General features: G+C 35.2%; 1 protein-coding gene across 4 annotated transcripts in view; it reads left to right on the top strand.

Annotated features, from left to right (window-relative positions):
* The window catches only part of scrib (scribble planar cell polarity protein), a 214,732-nt gene that overhangs the window by 173,443 nt on the left and 22,493 nt on the right, over positions 1 to 18,796 (top strand). For 3 of the 4 annotated variants that reach the window (XM_089098677.1, XM_089098678.1, XM_089098676.1), the window contains 5 exons: positions 146 to 280; positions 2,868 to 3,093; positions 6,850 to 6,946; positions 11,282 to 11,405; positions 13,980 to 14,093. In XM_089098677.1, the coding sequence (XP_088954803.1) occupies positions 146 to 280; positions 2,868 to 3,093; positions 6,850 to 6,946; positions 11,282 to 11,405; positions 13,980 to 14,093 (696 nt within the window). The remainder of the gene's footprint in view (positions 1 to 145; positions 281 to 2,867; positions 3,094 to 6,849; positions 6,947 to 11,281; positions 11,406 to 13,979; positions 14,094 to 18,796) is intronic. The other variant, XM_089098679.1, reaches the window with a different exon arrangement.

Raw genomic sequence — 18,796 nt, 5'->3', positions numbered from 1 at the left:
ATCCGGCTTTAGCGATTATAAAATTTCTCTTTTGGAAATGGTTCTTTTCTCTTCTTTTGCTTTTTGTGTGATTTTATCCTTTTTGCCGTTCTTGCTTCTGTGTTTGTGCATGCTTTTTCACGTTTGTTCCGTCTGCTCTTTCCAGCCTTTGCACGAAAATACACGTCAATTAAATGATGCTAATATGGACGGCTTTGCGGGGGAGCTCTATTCATCTACTTCTCCTATTCCTAGCTATGATTCACAGGCACTAACTGATGATGAAGATCCTGGGGAACAGGTAAGGGCTTTGTTAACTTTTTGCTGCAAGGGGTTGCTCTTTTTTGAAATTGTGGATATCACATGGCATGCGTCATGTGTAGCACGAAATTTGCCTCACGTGATGGAAAAAGTAACGCTCCGAGATGAAGAGGGGGGTGGAGGAGGGTGGACAACTTTTGGCTTTTTTGCATAACTAATATTTATCCTCCGTGCATCAAGCTAGGAACTAGTGCTCTAAAGCCAGTCCAGAATCACTGGTTGTGCTGGCGGACCAACACCCCTCCCGCCACGCATAATTTTAAAAGAATAAGAATGAAAAGCTCACATTTCAGGGGACTTGGGATTTAAATGGGTGCTAAGTTTACTTGATGAATACTCGACTGGGTCTGGACTTGTCTTATATTGGGACTTCTAAAAAAAAAAAAAAGTAAAGAGAGGATGTTTGGACGAATGTTATGGTGACCATCCTTCTTGTGGTACACCTGACCATATTCTAGACTGATTAATTTTCAGTTATTTTATTTGTTTTTAGTTTCTACTGTAGTAGCAATGCAAGCTAGGTTAAAAGTCACATTATATTAAAGCGAAAGTTTGGTAATAAAATAGCAGTAATGAGCCAATTAACAATTTATAAGGGTTACCACCCGCATTAAAAAAAAAAAAAAAAAATCGTTTTCTCGACCTCCCATTAAAATACTCCAATCAGAGAACCATTCAAATTGAGATTCTATAAACTTAATATTTTGTAATATCAAACTAATTTGCAATCAGGCTCGTTAACACTTCAGCAAAATTTAGCCATGGTAATTTTTAGGAAAATTTGAAGTTAAGTTTTATTTGGGAATTCCGTCAAGATCTACTTCATTTAAAATCATCCAAGTCATGAAAAGATTTGCATAATAAGTTGTACCTCGGCGTTAAAAGGATCCTTTGATTCGCTAAGGTAAAGGTAAAGAATACGGCATTGGAATTTACAATCCCTACCGGCCGTGCTGATGTCCGTTTCATGGCCCTTCAGCCGGGAAGTACAATGGGGGGTCAGCCATCCTGTGCTTTCGCAAACCCTTCCTGTTTACCTTCCACGGATTTCTAGATGTACATATTTAAAGCTGGGTCGACTCTGGTTGAACTTACAGAGTCATGCCACTGAGCTCCGTTCCAAACCAAATAACTAGCTACAAGAGGACTCGAACCCTCGTCCTCACGGACAAAGGGTGCTAAACACTCAGCTAGGGACGGCCATGATTCCATAAGGTTCTATAATTATTTTACGAATTTCGAAGAATTGAAGTTTTCCCATGTTCTTCATTTACGTTTAGTGTTTTGTCTCACTAAAGTAATTTAAACCATCGCTCATCGTAACAAGTCTACAAAAGTTAGACAACGGAAAATTTTAGCAAATTTTTATGTAAAGTTTTTTTAGGAAACTAATTAAAAATCCACTTAATTTAGAATTGAGCAAGTTAAGTTTTTTTTTTTTTTTAGGTCCGACGAATTGTGTTGCACCTAATCCTGCTACAGGATTAAATTTTTGAAATTTGTTTTTATTTTTTCTGTAAAAAAAAATACGTTAAAAATTAGTCTAAAATCGTTGAAAAGGGACGACTTTTTTTTTTTTAGGGAAGTCTAAATCATTACCGAAAAAAAGTATGAGTGTAATAGTTTTGGCCCGATGAATGGCCGGATCTAAGACTAATATATATATATATATATATATATATATATATATATATATATATATATATATATATATATATACACTTGTCTTAGATCCACCCATTCATCGGGCCAAAACTATTACATTACTCAGACTATATATATATATATATATATATATATATATATATATATATATATATATATATATATATATATATATATATATATATATATATATATATATATATATATATATATATATATATATATATATATACACTTGTCTTAGATCCACCCATTCATCGGGCCAAAACTATTACATTACTCAGACTATATATATATATATATATATATATATATATATATATATATATATATATATATATATATATATATAGGCTTGTCGTAAGACAGCAGTTTTCACAGGGAATATAAACTTCATGAAATTTTGGTATGATAATCTAGGCCTAAAAATTAGAAAAATACCTGGGATGTGATAAAATTTTACAATTGCCTAATATATTATAACCCATTATCATGAACACGACCCCGTGGCGCCACAGTGGATTGATACTCTGCTTGGTAATAGCAGGTCTGGGGTTTGATTCCCGCTACCGCAAGGTTGTGTGACAGGTCTGCTACCTGTCCTTCTAAAAAAGACTAAGCAGCTGAAACGTGGATTCGGGGCTATTTGTACCATAGATAGCTCTGAAGGATCTATCCTTTTTTTTATTATTTTGTTATCATTACCCTGCAAGGATTATGTGAATACCTTATTTAACTTTAGTGTTGTTATTATTATTACATCGCTGTCTAAAGTAGCATTACAATGATTATATTTAAATCTTAGTTATTGGGAGATTACAGGCATATTTTTTACTCAAGCTTTCTTTAAGCTTTCTTTTTATAATTTATGTCTCATGTTTAACTTATTATGAATATATCAGAGAGGTCCAACGGAGATTGGGGCTACCATTGAGTCTACCCAAGCGACTCCAGCTAAGCAGCCTGTTGAAGAGTCACCGGCTGATAAGTGTAAAATGACATTTAGTGCAAAGAAACGATTTTTTGAGAAGGAAATTGAGTCGGTGAAGTCGCCTGTGCAGCCAAGACAAGACAAGAGATTTGCGTTTTTAAGTGCTGATGAAGTTGAGAAGCTTCGGCAAGAAGAAGGTGAGAATTGGGTCTTGTAGTTTTTATTATTTAGCTGAGTTTAAATATGGTAAGTTAAAGAACTTCTTAGCATTGAATGAGGTTTTAGGATGATCTATGTTTATCGTAGACGGACGTGATTGATAGATGAGGTTTTAACTTGATTATTCAGTTGAATTTAGTTTCATTTAAGTTTAGATGTAAAATTTACTTGGTTATTATGTTTGTTGTTTCTTCTTTTTTTTTTGGGGGGGGGGGGGTCACAACGTACAGGCGTGTGTATATATATATATATATATATATATATATATATATATATATATATATATATGTATATAGACAAGCTTACTGAGAGTATATGACCGAGAAAAAAAATCCTTGAGTTACCCTATCGCTGTTACATGAAAGGGGTCTTTTATTTTAGTGGTTGTTTTTTATTTTTCTATTTTTAACTGAGGCGGTTGATTTTTTTTTTTTGGGGGGGGGGGAAATATCCTCGTTTTTCTTTACGTATATCCTTTTGAAGGCTAAATGAGATTAAATGTAATGGATAAATATGCAGTCCGCTGCTTTTTTTTTTCTTAGTAGAAGCTTTAATAGCAAACAGCAAGTGCTAACATTTTACAACACATTCTGCTTAAGCAGCAACAAGAAAAGTAGTGCTAATGTAAAATATAGCCTAGGGTATATTGGGCTATAAATTTTCTCCATCAAGTGATGGGTTTGGGTAAAGTGAAGTAATATACCTTTAAGAATCCTCTGAGTTTTTAGGGCATAGGATATCTAAAGATAGGGTAGCTCACCCTATGCTGGGCTAAATTGATTGGTATTTTCTGTGAAGCGATCAGGCTTCACAGCTCAAAAACAAGCTTCACGATCAGGCTTCATTTTATGATACTATCGGTTGGATGGTACACAAAGATAAAAAAAGAAGCATTTAGAGGGGGGGGGGTATAAATTTGTTAATTTATTTAATGAAAATACCAAAAAATCCAATTTAAGGGGCAATGGCCCTCCCCAATTGGCGCTCCTGATGACAATTCTCATTACATGTCGGTTTTAATCCTGATCTGTGTGTAAAATAGAAGCAATGATGACAGTACCATTGGTACTGTAGTAGGAACTGAGTCTGAGATGCTTCCCAAATTGGTTGACCTTTTTGAGAGAGTCGTTCTTTGGTTTGATGCAAAATGGCCTTGCCCTAAATGTTGCTAAGTCAAGTTTTTAATTTTGTCCCGTATTTCTCTGGCTTCCTCTGAGTTAACTAATATCCAGCTTTCAAGGGGCTCTCTCAGTAGACCTAAGGAACGATATGTCCAATTTCTCGGTTTCTTCTCGATGAAAACCTTTCATTCAAGCATCATATTGGATATGAAGATCTCTAGGAGCCTTGGAATTTTGAGGAAGCTAAAACACATTTTTCCTGGATCAGTTTTAAAAATTCTGTCCCATTGCTTAGTTCAGTTATACGTCTCTTACTGCCCTACAACTTTCTCTTCTTTTTTGTCAACTTTCTCTTCTTTTTTGTCAACTTTCTCTTTTTTGTCAACTTTCTCTTTTGTGTCAACTTTCTCTTCTTTTATGAAACCACTTTCTAAGTTATATGATAAGGTAAGATAGCTTATACAGGAAACAAATCGTTCTTCAACTAACCCAACTAGCCCATTCCTTGATTTGTAGTCTCTCTACATTATTTCGTGTGCGTGTTTCACTTTTCGTCAACTTCCCGGGAACGGTCCCACAGCTTTTAAGACTACTCCTTCTTTGATACCTGACAAGTTTTCGCATTATTTTTGTAATTCAGGGACTATTAGTATTCTATTTACTCCATTGGTCAGGTCTGACAGTAATTTATTAACTGCTTGTCATATCGTTTGGAATAGCCTACCTGAGTCAGCCCAAGAATGTCACTCGTTTGGTAGTTTCAAAAGAATTTTTAGAAATTTTTTAATGTCGTTGATTTTTCATGTTTAATTATTTTATTTTATTTACTTTTTTTAATTTTATTATTATTATTTAGGGGGAAGGCGGCTGACCATAGCCTGGGTTATAAACGTTTGTTATGGGGGGCACTGAGTTTGTCTAATTTTTTTTGTGGCTTGGTTTCAAATATATATTTTGGAATTTTGGTTTATTTTATTGGATTGTCCTACATTTTTTTTTTTTTCGTGTAGCATTGATTGGAGTCTGTTTAATTTATTCAATTATATTTGATGTGTTTAACATTTTTCTTCTATTGATTTAGTGCTTAATTGAAATGTATGTATTCCCCCTCTTTTACAGGCCTAGAAGCCTTTGGGGGATTAGAAGAATGTATTCATTGTGTGATTAATTAATTACGAATAAATCTTATCTTATATAATAATCTCATGTAAATGAACATGCAAAAAAGAATCTTAATATTATTTTTGTACTACTTGTTTCACATTCTTGACAATCTAGTATTTCAGTTTTGAATATGTCAGGAATGACATATTTAAATAGTCTCACTTTCTTCTTACTAGTAAAACAACCATACGAAATTGCCTTGCCACAGAGACAATGTCGTATTTTTAGTTTTTCTGAAAGTTGTCTGATGCTTTTCAGCAGAATTTTTTAAGGCATTGCACTCATCAACTATATCTTATAGGAAAACAAGACAATATCTTATAATTTATTTCTGGCTGAGGTCATCCACTCTACGCGCTCAACTTAAACTGCTGGACTTACAGAAAGTTTTCTTTTGTTGTCAATAAGAATTGGTTATTATTATAATCAATTATAATTATTATTAATTAATATAATTATTATTGCAATAGTCTGCAGTACGAACGCGAGAGTAAATTTAAAATTTGCAGCAATGGTATATCAGCACATCCTTCCTATTTCCCCTGTCTCCTCTGCTTCCCCAGATTTCTCCAGGTGCTCTCTTTAGATCTGTCTCGACTCTGGCTGAGCCTATAAAGTCACCTCACTGTTTCCTGTCCAAAACTAAATGATGGGTGACACAACGACTTGAACCCCCATACTGAAGGATTTAAATCATATTGAGTACTGAAAGTTTTAGTTTCAAATTTAAGTTGCCTGCTGTTTTTTAATTAAATGTTTTGCAACAAAAAAGGGGATTCTGAGTATGTGCGCAGAATAGAAAAAAGGAAGGGTTGTGTTTCCCTACGTTAGCGGGTGATGGGTTGGAATTGTAGGGGATGATGTGTGCATTATGGTATATTTTCTGAAAATTATCTTGGCCTGCTCCTTTCAGATGTCTGTTGTGGATTTTTATTATATGTATGTTATATTACTATTTCATATATATTTCACTTTTTATACTTTTTGCTGTTAATTATTTGTGTTTGAGATCTAACCCCCCCCCCTCACACAAAAAAGAAGAGAGAATATATTCTTTTAAGGCTGTTTCCATAAGTTTACCCTTAGCTTTGGTTTAATACTAGAGTCATCCTTTTAGATGGTGACTTCCAGCATTTGTCCATTTTTACATTTTTTCTCCTTTTGACCTTATTTCACGACTCTGCGCCCCCCCCCCCCCTATTTAGAATGCACTATATGTTTATTTGTTTGAACATTATCCTATGTGTGTAATATATTAGGTATTAGAATCAAAATCCTTGCTAAATATATGCCCTAAAATCCTTTTTTGCACTCCCTCAGGTAGTAAGGAAGCCCTGGCTGTATGTGTAGTTTATATTTCGAATATTAATTTCCTTCTATCTTTTTTTTAAAAATAAATCTTCTTATATTTTTTTTTCTTATTTTCTCATTTTCCAATTATGCTTTCAGAAAAGAAAGTGGCGTCAATGAGTGAAGAACAATTAAAGAATATAACGCGATTGGCTGCTGTTGATGATGAAGGAGATGAATCAGACTTCGGAAAAAGGTAAAAAATAATAGATTTTTATGTTTCTAATAATATTTAATTTTTTAATTATAACCAGTTTTGTTTTCTTGAAGGTTTTGGCGATCAGAACGCCCATACAACTTTTCTAGCGATTCTTGAAAGGTATAAAAAGGCAAAACGTAACCTCTACGTTTGTGCCATCGATATTTCAAAGGCTTTTGACTCCATTCTTCATTCCCAAGTAATTCTGTCTCTCTTTAGAAGTAGAGTTAATTAATTTGTTGTACCTGCCTGTGGCAGTGGTATCAGAACTCCTCAATCCAGATACGTTTGCCAGGTACTGTTAGTAATCGTATTCGTGTGTGCCGTGGTGTTGAGCAAGGTTCTGTTCGGCAATATTTAAGCAAAGTAAATCCGGCATTATTCACGCGAAGTTCGGCAATATTTAATAACTATTAGACTAGTTACTCGAAAGATTCCACCATACTTAATAACCATATATCGACGCAAGTCACTTGTCTTATGCCGATGACATTCTTCTCTTGGCTGATAATCTTGGGGCACTCCAGAACGCTGTTGATGTTGTTTGCTCCGGAATGAAAGAAATCGGTGATTCAGTTGCCACTTCTAAAACAGAGTTTCTTGTCTGTGGACTGGAGATCGCCTCCAGTGATACAATCCAAGCTGGTCTGACCACATCTCATCTTCCAGTTCACTTAGGTATTTAGGCATTCCATTTGGAACTTCAATTAGGTCCACTAGGTAGCTTATAATTTTTTCTTTGAAAAGAAACTAAAGAAAATCTTTGGTCTTCTCGCCAGGGTAAAGGGCCAGTTTGATAAGAGAACCCTTGGTCGGCTATATAATGCGTTTTTTGCACCGCATGTGTTATTTTGACACTTCTTTGGAAATTTTTTTCTGCATCTGATAAAAAGCAAATCCGATCGCTGTTCTTTAGGTTCTGCATGTATTTTCTTAGTATCCCAATTTAGACTCGTAATAGTTACGTTATACGACGGTACGGCGTTTTTTAGATTTTTCAGAAAATAGACGAACTGTCACGTAGATTTGCTGACCGCTGCGACAGAAATATTGATTTTCCACTGACTTGCCTCATATCAAGTGCCTAGCGTCCCTAGTTGTGAAATCTTATAATATTTGACCCATGTACTAAAGCAAGAAGAAGACAATGAAAGAGGAGTTGATTCAGTGATAGTTTTAGAATGTGCAGAAGAGGAGAGCGAGGGGAAGGGAGTGAGTTCGAAGAGCCAAGTACCTGCAGTTCCTACAACACATCATTAGAATTAAGTAATTTTATAGGGAAAACCCGTTATTAGCTGATTGGAGGATATTTTTATCTGAAGATATTTTTGTGGAGTCAAAAAGGTGAATGGACTAATTAGGTAATCCGTTTACCCTTATGCAAATTTTGGAACTGGAACTGGATGCTGAATCAGTGCTTGAAAGTTAAGTTGTCAAGAATTGTGCGTGATTTTTGTCTGTGCCTTTTTTGTTTTTCTTTTCATTTTCTTTTTTTCCTCTTTAGTGCATTTTTGTTGTGTGCAGAGGGTAACAATAAATTATTATTATAATCAAAGTCATATAATTCCCTGCAGGATTTCTGTTGAAAACTTAAATCTCAATAGGATTCTTTCCCTTTTTCGATTGTTTAGGGGGGTGGGGGTAATCTTCAATCGTCTTTTAGAATTATTTTCTTTCCTTTTTCGAAGGGTAATATCCACCTCCAACATTAAAATTCATTCAGGTTTTTTTTTTTTTTTAGGTAACACATTATAACTTTTTTTTCTTTTTTTGTTGTAATTGTAACGTTGACCAGAAGACTGCATCAAAGATAAAAAAAAAAAGATTTACTCTCCTATACTGTGTTAAAAATGTGCTTTAATTATGTTTTTGTTTTGTTATGTTTTGTTATGTGTATGTGAGAGAGAGAGTTTCAGAATTTCAGCCAATAAAAAGAACGCAAAACTTAGACTCCTAGACTTACCCACTTTTGTGTAAAATCCCTTGGCGTCTCTTTATGAGGGCACCAAGGACAGTGAAAAGGAGATCTGTTCGTTTGAATTAGCCGAGTGGAAACTCGCACAGCGATAAATACAGCCATATATATCTTAAGAAATTAGGAAAATTTTGGGATTCAGTTTTCTATGAAAAATGACTTCACATGCAGTTATACAATTTTGGTTGCAGCGGGCACCAAATTTAAAAAGAAAACTGAGTGAGCCATCACCAGAAAAATTAGCCAAAAACATATGTTACCCAACAGCTTAAGAATGCGTAGTTTTCCTTTGCAAGCGAAGCTGTCTTTAAAGATCATCAAATCGTTAATCTTTGAAGTTTTACGAACGAAAAGGGTTGTCAAATTCAGCAAATTAGCTTACTTATTTTTACGGTTCAACCTGGCAAAACTGACGAAAAAATGTTACCTCCTTAAAATCTTCATATTTTAAACAGAAAAGAAAATTTTTGAAAATTGTGGGTTTTAATTATGAATAGAACCAAGATGGGTCCATGGGCAAGCATGCTTTATTTTGATATCCTTGGTATTCTGAATGTAAAGAAGATATAATGCATTTTTAAGAGCTAGAAACCGCTGAACATCCCGAGTATCAAATTGGATGCTAGAAAACTCGGGAATAATAATTAGCCCAACATGCTCAGGTTCAGGGGGGTTTTCAAAAAGTTTCGGATTATAAATTTTACAGTTGAGCAGAAAATGATGAAATCACTCGGAATTAATTCCTCTCAACAACCTTCCCAGGCTTCATTCCAAGCTAGCCAAACATAGCCAAGCATAGCATAGCCAAGCATAGCCAAATCAGTTTTACTATAAAACAGTCCATTGTCTTAGCTTTTCTTTGAGTACGAAAAGAAGATATAATGCATTTTGAAAAACTTGAAACAAAAAAACATCTTGAATGAAATAAAATGCTCCAAAATAAGGCATAACAACTTGCCCAGAATGCTTAGTTCAGTCTGTAACATATAAATGTCAGTGTGGCCCAAAAGATCCCGTTTGTTTAGAAATAAAAACCCTAATTCCCACTAATCGGAAATGTCCTCGTTCGAGTTTAAACATTAGCGACAATGAAAAAAAAAACTTTTTTCTTTTCTTTATATATATATATATATATATATATATATATATATATATATATATATATATATAAATTTAACCAATTAATGAAACTGCAGTAGAGGAGTATGAAAATCTGAAAACTATAAATTTTATAAGTATTATATTTATATTATATTAAGATTGTATTATAAATTATAGTTATTAGATATTTAGGATCTTCAGTTTAAATGGCGTTTTTTTAACCATGTAGCATTAACAGTACTTGTTTTAATTCTGTATTTTTAATATGTTTTAATTCAAAAACTATATATCAAATATATATTAAACTATATTATATTTATATATATATTATACTATGTATTTACAAAATATACTAAACTATATATTTAATATGTTTTAATTCAAAAACTAAGTCTAGCATATTTTTTTTTTCAATTCCTGTCAAAATCGCAGTGAGATTCTTAGTTTTTAATTTATTTGACCCTATCTGATTTCCTCAATGATCTGCTTTCACTATCTGTTTTTTTGCTCAACTAATTCAAGAGGTTTTAAATCATAAACTATACAATGGAGTGAAAAATGAAAAAAAGATAATTTGGTTAGGTGACTTTTAATAATTAACATTCTAGTCGCAGCCAAATCAAATTAGTGTCTGTAACTTCTTGCGAGTGTGACTGCACTGTCTTGTGACTGTGAACGGGACTACTTCCGACTTCAACTACTTGTGACTGCGACTACAACTACTTGCGACTGTGAATACTTGTGATTGCTACTACTCATGACTGCGTCTGCGACTTCTACTACTACTAGTAGTACTATTACTACTATTAAACTAAATCAAAAGAGTTTAGGTGTAACTACGTTGTCAAAGGGGCTTTTCTACGGTATCTCAGCAATGGCCATGGTCATTAAGTTGAAAATTTCAGCGAATGATAAGGGGGGTGCTAAAAAAAATATCAAAAGACACTATATGCATCCAATTGTCAAAATAAGATATCCCATTTTCAATGAAACACGTCATTGTTTTAGTCACTCTTTAAGTGTAAACGAAAATTTTAATGCGTCTGAAAAATACAACCTGGTAAAAGCCCTAAGAATCAAATGATATGCTCGAAATTAGGAAATGGTAACCGGCCTAGCAAGCTTAGTTCAGTGTTAGTTCATGGTGTTCATGATGTTTCAGTGTCATTTTGGCCAAAATTCGTGATGTGTGTACTTTACGCGTTTGTCTTTGTGTATAATAGCTATATTAAGGATTTACTATTTTTATGTTGCAGTGTTGAGAATTTAGTAGAAAAGTCAGTGTATGAACCCAATGAAGAAGACTTGAAGCCTACAACTCCAGGCGTAATAAGGACTGCAAAAGCAGCTAATCGACTCAAGAAGCAAATGGAAAGAGAGGTAAGCCTCGTGTTTTCTGCATTGTACAGTTTCCCTAGCCATGTGTGCTGATACATGCATAAAGGGGGGGGGGGGTCGCAGATTGGAAATCATGGTTTTAGCAGTAGTTGAAACCTAGTAAAGAAGGAATTCCAGCCCATAGTAACCGAAAAATTGAAAACGCGTTTAAAAACAACTGTCAGTTGCGGATGAATCGCCATTTTAAGTTGATTAGGTAATGGGGAGTGCTTAACAAAATTATCCCCTTTATATTGTTCCTGGCCATTTCGAAAGTCTGTTTCGTTCATATTTCATATTTTAACTTATAAATAATATATTACTAAGTCTCAAGCCACCACTTTTACAATATTTCAGAACTTTCGGCCCAATAATATATATATATATATATATATATATATATATATATATATATATATATATATATATATATATATATATATATATATATATATATATATATATATATATATATATATATATATAATATATATATATATATATATATATATATATATATATATATATATATATATATATATATATATATATATATATATATAACTTTTATTCATATATATATATAACTTTTTTTTAATAATCATAACATTTTAAGTTGATATACTTTTGAAGCTGGTTCAAAATATGTAAAATTCGTTAGTTTTAAATTTATCCATCGAAAGTTATTAACAATTTATATAATTCTTTAAAAAAAAGGAGGGGAACTCCCCAAAAACGGATGCGACTTTAAGGAAAATCATATCGTTAATTGAATAGGTTTGAAGTACATTAGATGGGAAGTTTCAAACCTCTATATACAAAAACATGTTGTTTTTTTTTGTTTTTTTTTGTATTTTTGTCGAGAAGCTTTTATTTTCAGGGAAGATCGTATCGAACCAGTATATGCAGAATATCGAGAGAGGGTTTATTCTGGTTCTGAGCTTCTTTGACCCCGAATTAAGTAAGAAAAGAGATCACGCGACGAGTCATAATTTCTGCCAGTTTATGTCACAAAACAAAAATTTTAGCCCAAAGTAGACCAACATATTGCCTAACAAAAGTTCTTTATAGTGAATCGATCTAGAACTATCTAAAACCAATTTATATAACCTTTCTCTTAAAAGGAATTACCACCCGAGGTCTAGGCCAAGGTCTAGAGGGCACGATGGTAAAGTTGTCCCTAAACAAAGATTCAGTAATGCAAAAACTCCATGCAGAGCTTCATTAGAAGCATTAGTACTGAAAATATAATTTTTGTTAGAATAATAATATTTTCTTTTCTGAAGTAAAGATATTTTCTTTATTTTTCTATAAATCTCATTTTTATATGATCAAAAACAAGAATGAATTAGATTAAAAGAAAATATTTGGTTTCAATTAAGAGTTAAGACCGAGATAAAACCGAATATTAAATTATCCTATGTATGAGGGGAGCAGCGACCCCCTAAACCGTCTGTTCTTTGAGTTAAAGCTTCAACATATCCTGAATTGCGTTTTAAATCATGCGTTTTAAATTTTAAATCATTCCGTCAATAAAGTAGAAGTACTTCAGTGCAAAGAGCGGGTGGTTAGGGGGGTTGCTGCATTCTCATATAGTTTTTTTTTTCTTATAAAAGTTTGTTGTTTTTTGTTTTTGTTTTTTACCAAAGGATCCTCTTAGTTTTTTAAGCTTAATTTATGGGGGTTGTCAAATTCTATTTAAACCTGAAGAGGTAGCGATTCGATGTGTGTGTTTCTTTCTTTTTTTCTAGTTATAATAACTTTTTCAGGTTTTTTAAATTTTACTAACCTTTGAAGAGTAACTTTAAACTTTATAAATTCTATATATTAGGGTTAACATGAAAAGCAGATTCTTTTTATGTATATAAAGATATCAAAGTTCCTTTTTTAGGGTTTAGTTGTTAATAGCACGGCTCATGTTAATAGCACGGCTCATTCTAATAGCATGGCTCATGTTAATAGCACGGCTCATTCTAATAGCACGGCTCATGTTAATAGCACGGCTCATTCTAATAGCATGGCTCATTCTAATAGCACGGATCTTGTTAATAGCACGGTTCATTCTAATAGCACGGCTCATTCTAATAGCACGGCTCATGTTAATAGCACGGCTCATTCTAATAGCACGGCTCATTCTAATAGCACGGCTAATTCTAATAGCACAGCTCATTCTAATAGCACGGCTCATGTTAATAGCACGGTTCATTCTAATAGCATGGCTCATTCTAATAGCACGGCTCTTGTTAATAGCACGGCTCATTCTAATAGCACGGCTCATTCTAATAGCACGGCTCATGTTAATAGCACGGTTCATTCTAATAGCATGGCTCTTGTTAATAGCACGGCTCAATCTAATAGCACGGCTCATTCTAATAGCACGGCTCATGTTAATAGCACGGCTCATTCTAATAGCACGGCTCATGTTAATAGCACGGCTCATGTTAATAGCACGGCTCATTCTAATAGCACGGCTCATGTTGACAGCCCGGCTCATTCTTTACTTACAATTCGCGACCACATACTGTTTGATTACGGCTATGCACTGCCTGTCAATAATCTGTTTCAAATTATTTCCAGGGTACTATTGAGCTTGAAGACCATGAGAAATGCTTATCTCCGGCTGAGCAGAGGAGGATACAAGCTGATCGGAGGGCAGCCTGGAGAGCAGCGCGGCTAAAATCTCTTGAACAGGTGTGTGTGCGCGCAACCGTATCTTCTTTCTTCCTAGAGTCTAATAAAAAAAAAGTTTCAGGCTAAAAGATTGGAAAAGAGAGAATCATTTAAGCGAAAAATTCATCAGCGTATAGGATTTTCACATTTTAACAAAAAAAACGTAAGAAACAAGCAGGAAGGCCAATTCTAAAAAATGTGTGGAGGGGGGGCAATGTTTTTTTTATTGAAGATATAAAAAAAAAGTATTTTCTAGGGAGGGCCATTTTTTCGAATAAGTAAATAAAAAGACAGTTTTTTAATCTATGGAGGAGCTCTGTTTCACTCCCCCCCCCCTTAATTTGCCGTGGCTGCTGACAAGCTTGTTTCGCTGAGAAACACAAAATGATTAAGTTCATTAATTATTCGAGCGTAGCGCACCATGTTACACTTCATGAGAAATAAAAACACATTTTTGTTAATTATATAGAAAAAAACAAGTTTTTTTAAAAAAAAAGTAAAGAGTGAAGATATGTCTTCGGCAGAGTAGAAAAAAATAACAGAAATTATAAGGAATAATGAACTAAAAGTTGAAAGGAACAACTGGATAAAAATGAAACTAATACTCAACTCAAACCCCAAACGAGCAGAAATTACTTGATAAAAGAACTAGGAAGTCGTCAAAAAACAACATAAAAAACAGATATTAAAAGACAGTTATTAAAGTTAAAAGAGACAGATATTAGACTTAGTAAAAATGAAAAAAATAATGAACTTATAATGTGCAAAAAAAAAAACTTATATACAAATAAAACTCAAAAACGAACAGAAATTGTCCCAATTATAATTTAGATAAACAGATATTAAAAGACTGATATTTAAGTTGAAAGAAACAGATATTAGACTTAATAAAAAATGAAACCAATAATGAACTTATAATGTACCAAAAATTAAACTGATATTCAACTCAAACTCAAAAACGAACAGAAATTGTCCCAATTATAATTAAAATAAACATATATTAAAAGACTGATATTTAAGTTGAAAGAAACAGATATTAGACTTAGTAAAAATGAAAAAAATCGTAAAGTAAGAATGAACAAAAGATACATCTTATTTTAAACTAAAACTCTAAACGAACAGAAATTGTCCCAATTATAATTAAAATAAACATATATTTAAGTTGCAAAAAATGGATATTAGACTTAATCAAAAATGAAACCAATAATGAATTTATAATATACCAAGAAACAAAACTGATATTCAGCTCAAAACGAACAGAAATTACTAGATATATGAACTGGGAAGTTTTCCCAGGACGCTATTGGTGCTACATATGGGCACTGCCTGTTGTACTGCTACATATTGCGCTGCCTATGATACTAAAACCTTTGATCAGGTGAAAATTAAACTGCAATCTTATACATGACGCACGGTGTGCGTGTAACCGAACCCTAAGCAACTGAACCCCCGTGTAACTGAACCACCGTGTAGCTGAACCCCCGTATAATCGAACCACTGTGCAACTGAACCCTTGTATAACCGAACCCCCGTGCAACTGAACCCCCGTGCAACTGGACCCTCGTGCTACTGAACCCTCATGCAACTGAACCCCCTTTAACTGAACCCTCGTGCAACTCAACCCCATTTAACTAAACCCCCATGTAACTGAACCACCATGTAACTGAACCCCCGTATAACCGAACCCCCGTGCAACTGAACCCTCGTGCTACTGAACCCTCGTGCAACTCAACCACCGTGCTTACATTGGGTAAAACACAATACGGTTATGAACCATGGTTATTTAACCTTTAAACTGTTTTAAATAAAATGGCAGTCCCAAAATTTAAATCGGATATATTCGAGGAGAGAATACAGTGGGATGGAAGCCCTTCAATTACTTTTAAGGCTGAAAAAGTGCGCTGGAAATTTTTATTTCAAATCAAATGAGCCCCCCCCCCCCAAAGTTCATACAACTATTTTTCTACAAAAACCTTATGTGTTAGCAATGAGCAACTAGCTTAATTTGCAGCCCTTGTCCCAGAAGCTGCTGGTGGGGTTTTTAACCCCAAAGGCATGTTTATTTGATCTTCAGACTATTTTGAACAAAATGTTTATTCTTATTTTGATCGGATGTATTTGGGGGGGGGATGTTAGTTAAGAGGGAAAGGCTGATTGTCCTGTGATCAACTTCGATTCTTCAAAGTTGAATTTGAACGTTTAATTTCTAACCAGATGAGCCTTCTTCAAAGTTTTTACGATTATCCCGTTTATAGAGAAATTAAATTTTAGCAGTTGGTAACTTGCAATAACATACAGATTGCTGATACAGGTGTATCAGCAATTTTTTTTGGAACAGCTTAGCGTATCAAGTTGAAACTTCCGGGGCATCTACCTGCTACTACTGCTATTAATACTGCTACTACTACTACTACTACTAATTCAACACTATTATTACTTCTACTGCTCCTACTTCGACCTCTGCTACTATTAAACTAGCTCTATTAAGGCTACGAATATCAAGTTGAAAATTTGACAGAATGAGGTATTTGAGGTGGAACTTGAACTAAATCAAAAGACACTATGTGCATGCAGATTTTCAAAATGGCCTATCTCAAAAAGGGATTTGTGTCTTAAGTTGGAACTTTCAGAGAGTTCTTAAAGGGAAAGTCAATTCACCAAAAGGAAATATGTGCACGCTCAGGCCTGGATTTACCACTAGGTCCCTAGGCCCGGATCTAGAAGCGCATAATGCTAGCGGGAACAATAAATTATCACTGAGTAATTTTTTCCTGACAAAAACTGGACTGATGTGATTTATCGTCGCCAGGTGCACTCTGCCGCCACGCTGCCTATTCACAGAAAAATTACTTTAAAACAACACAGGAATTCCATGGTCACTTATAAACTGTCAGATGTCTCCCAAGAATGGTAGCTGAGAGTTCGGTATTACCCCTCTCTTTCATCACTTTTCGCTCATCAGTTGTTTTCTGTTAGCACACAGTTACATGTTTACATAGGGGTTTAGTTAAATGGGGTTGAGTTGCACGAGGGTTCAGTTAAAGGGGTTCAGTAGCACGAGGGTTCAGTTGCACGGGGGTTGAGTTGCACGAGGGTTAAGTTAAAGGGGGTTCAGTTGCATGAGGGTTCAGTAGCACGGGGGTTCAGTTACAGGGGTTCAGTTACAATGGAACCATGACGCACTTGTTCTTGTTGCGCTCAAAGTGCTCTGGAGAAGTTGGAAGATTTAAAGGAAGACGCAAATGTTCTACTATCCAAAATAAAAGTAGCAATTTAATAGCAATTAAATAACGGATAATTAAATAACAATTAAATAACAGAAAATAAGCAATTAAATAACAAAGCTGTGCTAACGAGAAAAATAAGACCATTTGTATAGACGATAAAAACAAAATGAAAGTTAATTTTCTGAAGACAGTAGAATCTAAAAACACAAACTGAGCAAACGATGATTTTTAATGGTGACTTACTTGACTTAAGGCTCCTGCCGAGGGTTTGGCGTAGAGAACGATGAGACTAGGTGCCTCCAGGTTGACCTATCGCTTGCCAGGATCGCAGCTTCTTCCACCGGGATCTGGGCTTGGGTGAGGAATTCATCGGCTTTGTCTTTCCACCTAGTGGGTGGACGTGCTCTGGGTCGCTTCCATCTGTGTAAGAGGGGGTCGAAGTCTAATGCAACCTGTGCTGGGGCGTCGCGTGGCATACGAAAGATGTGGCTGTACTACCGGATAGTATGCTGGGTGAGCTGCGTCGAAAAAGGAGTTTGAGCCTTACGTGATAGGAGAGTCTGGTTGCTAACGAAGTCAGTCCAGTGAAGTCTTTCGATTCTTCGGAGATGTTTCGTCTGAGCGACATCGACGGCGCTGAGGATAGATTTCGCAGCTGGCCACGTCTCCGCTCCATACAGCAGGACGGTGCTGACTGACGCATTGTTGATGCGCATTTTGGTAAAGCGGCTTATGCTTGGCTTTCGCCAGATGCTGCTAAGCCTCCCAACAAGTGCTGAAGCTTTGGCAATTCGAGATGTAAGCTCTTTTGTGATCAAGCCATCATTCGACAGAATAGATCCCAGGTAAGTGAAGTCTTCAACCAAATCTACTCGGTTGCTTCCGATGTTGATTTCCTTTACAGTAGAACGGGACGTGGGGGTCTCAAGGAGCATAACTTTGGTTTTCTGCCAGTTGATCTTCAGTCCAACTTTCGAGGCTTCTTCTGAGAGCACCTGGAGAGCTTTGGTCATCTTATCGACGGTGCTCGCAACTAGCGCTATGTCGTCGGCGAAGTCAGCATCAGAGAGTACCCGGTCTCCGAACTGAGGATGAATTGAAGGCGATTCATCGTGCTGGTCATAACATGGTCTATGCCGCAGTTGAAAAGCTCGGGAGCGGCGGCGCAACCTTTCCGGACGCCAGTCTTCACCGGGAATGTGGGACTGCGTCTTCCATTGACTTGCACGCAGCTTTCCGTATCCTCATACAGCTTTTCAAAGAGTGAGCAATATTTCTTGGGTAGAGCCGTAGTTCTTAGTATCAGCCAAAGTGAACGGCGATCAACAGAATCGAAGGCAGCCTTAAATTCCACGAATGCGATGTACGCTTTTTGGTGGAACTCTCGCGTCTTCTCGATCAACTGGCGCATAGTAAACATTTGCTCCGTCGTCGACCTGCCGGGCATGAATCCGGCTTGCTGGACTCTTCTCTTTCTACGCAAAAAGGTCGAACACC

Source organism: Artemia sp. Qi Xiang Cuo, chromosome 13, assembly GCF_049724085.1.
Source record: "Artemia sp. Qi Xiang Cuo chromosome 13, ASM4972408v1, whole genome shotgun sequence".
NCBI lineage: Eukaryota > Metazoa > Arthropoda > Branchiopoda > Anostraca > Artemiidae > Artemia > Artemia sp. Qi Xiang Cuo.
Note: the sequence above shows the minus strand (reverse complement) of the source record. Positions and strands in the feature narration are given on the sequence as shown.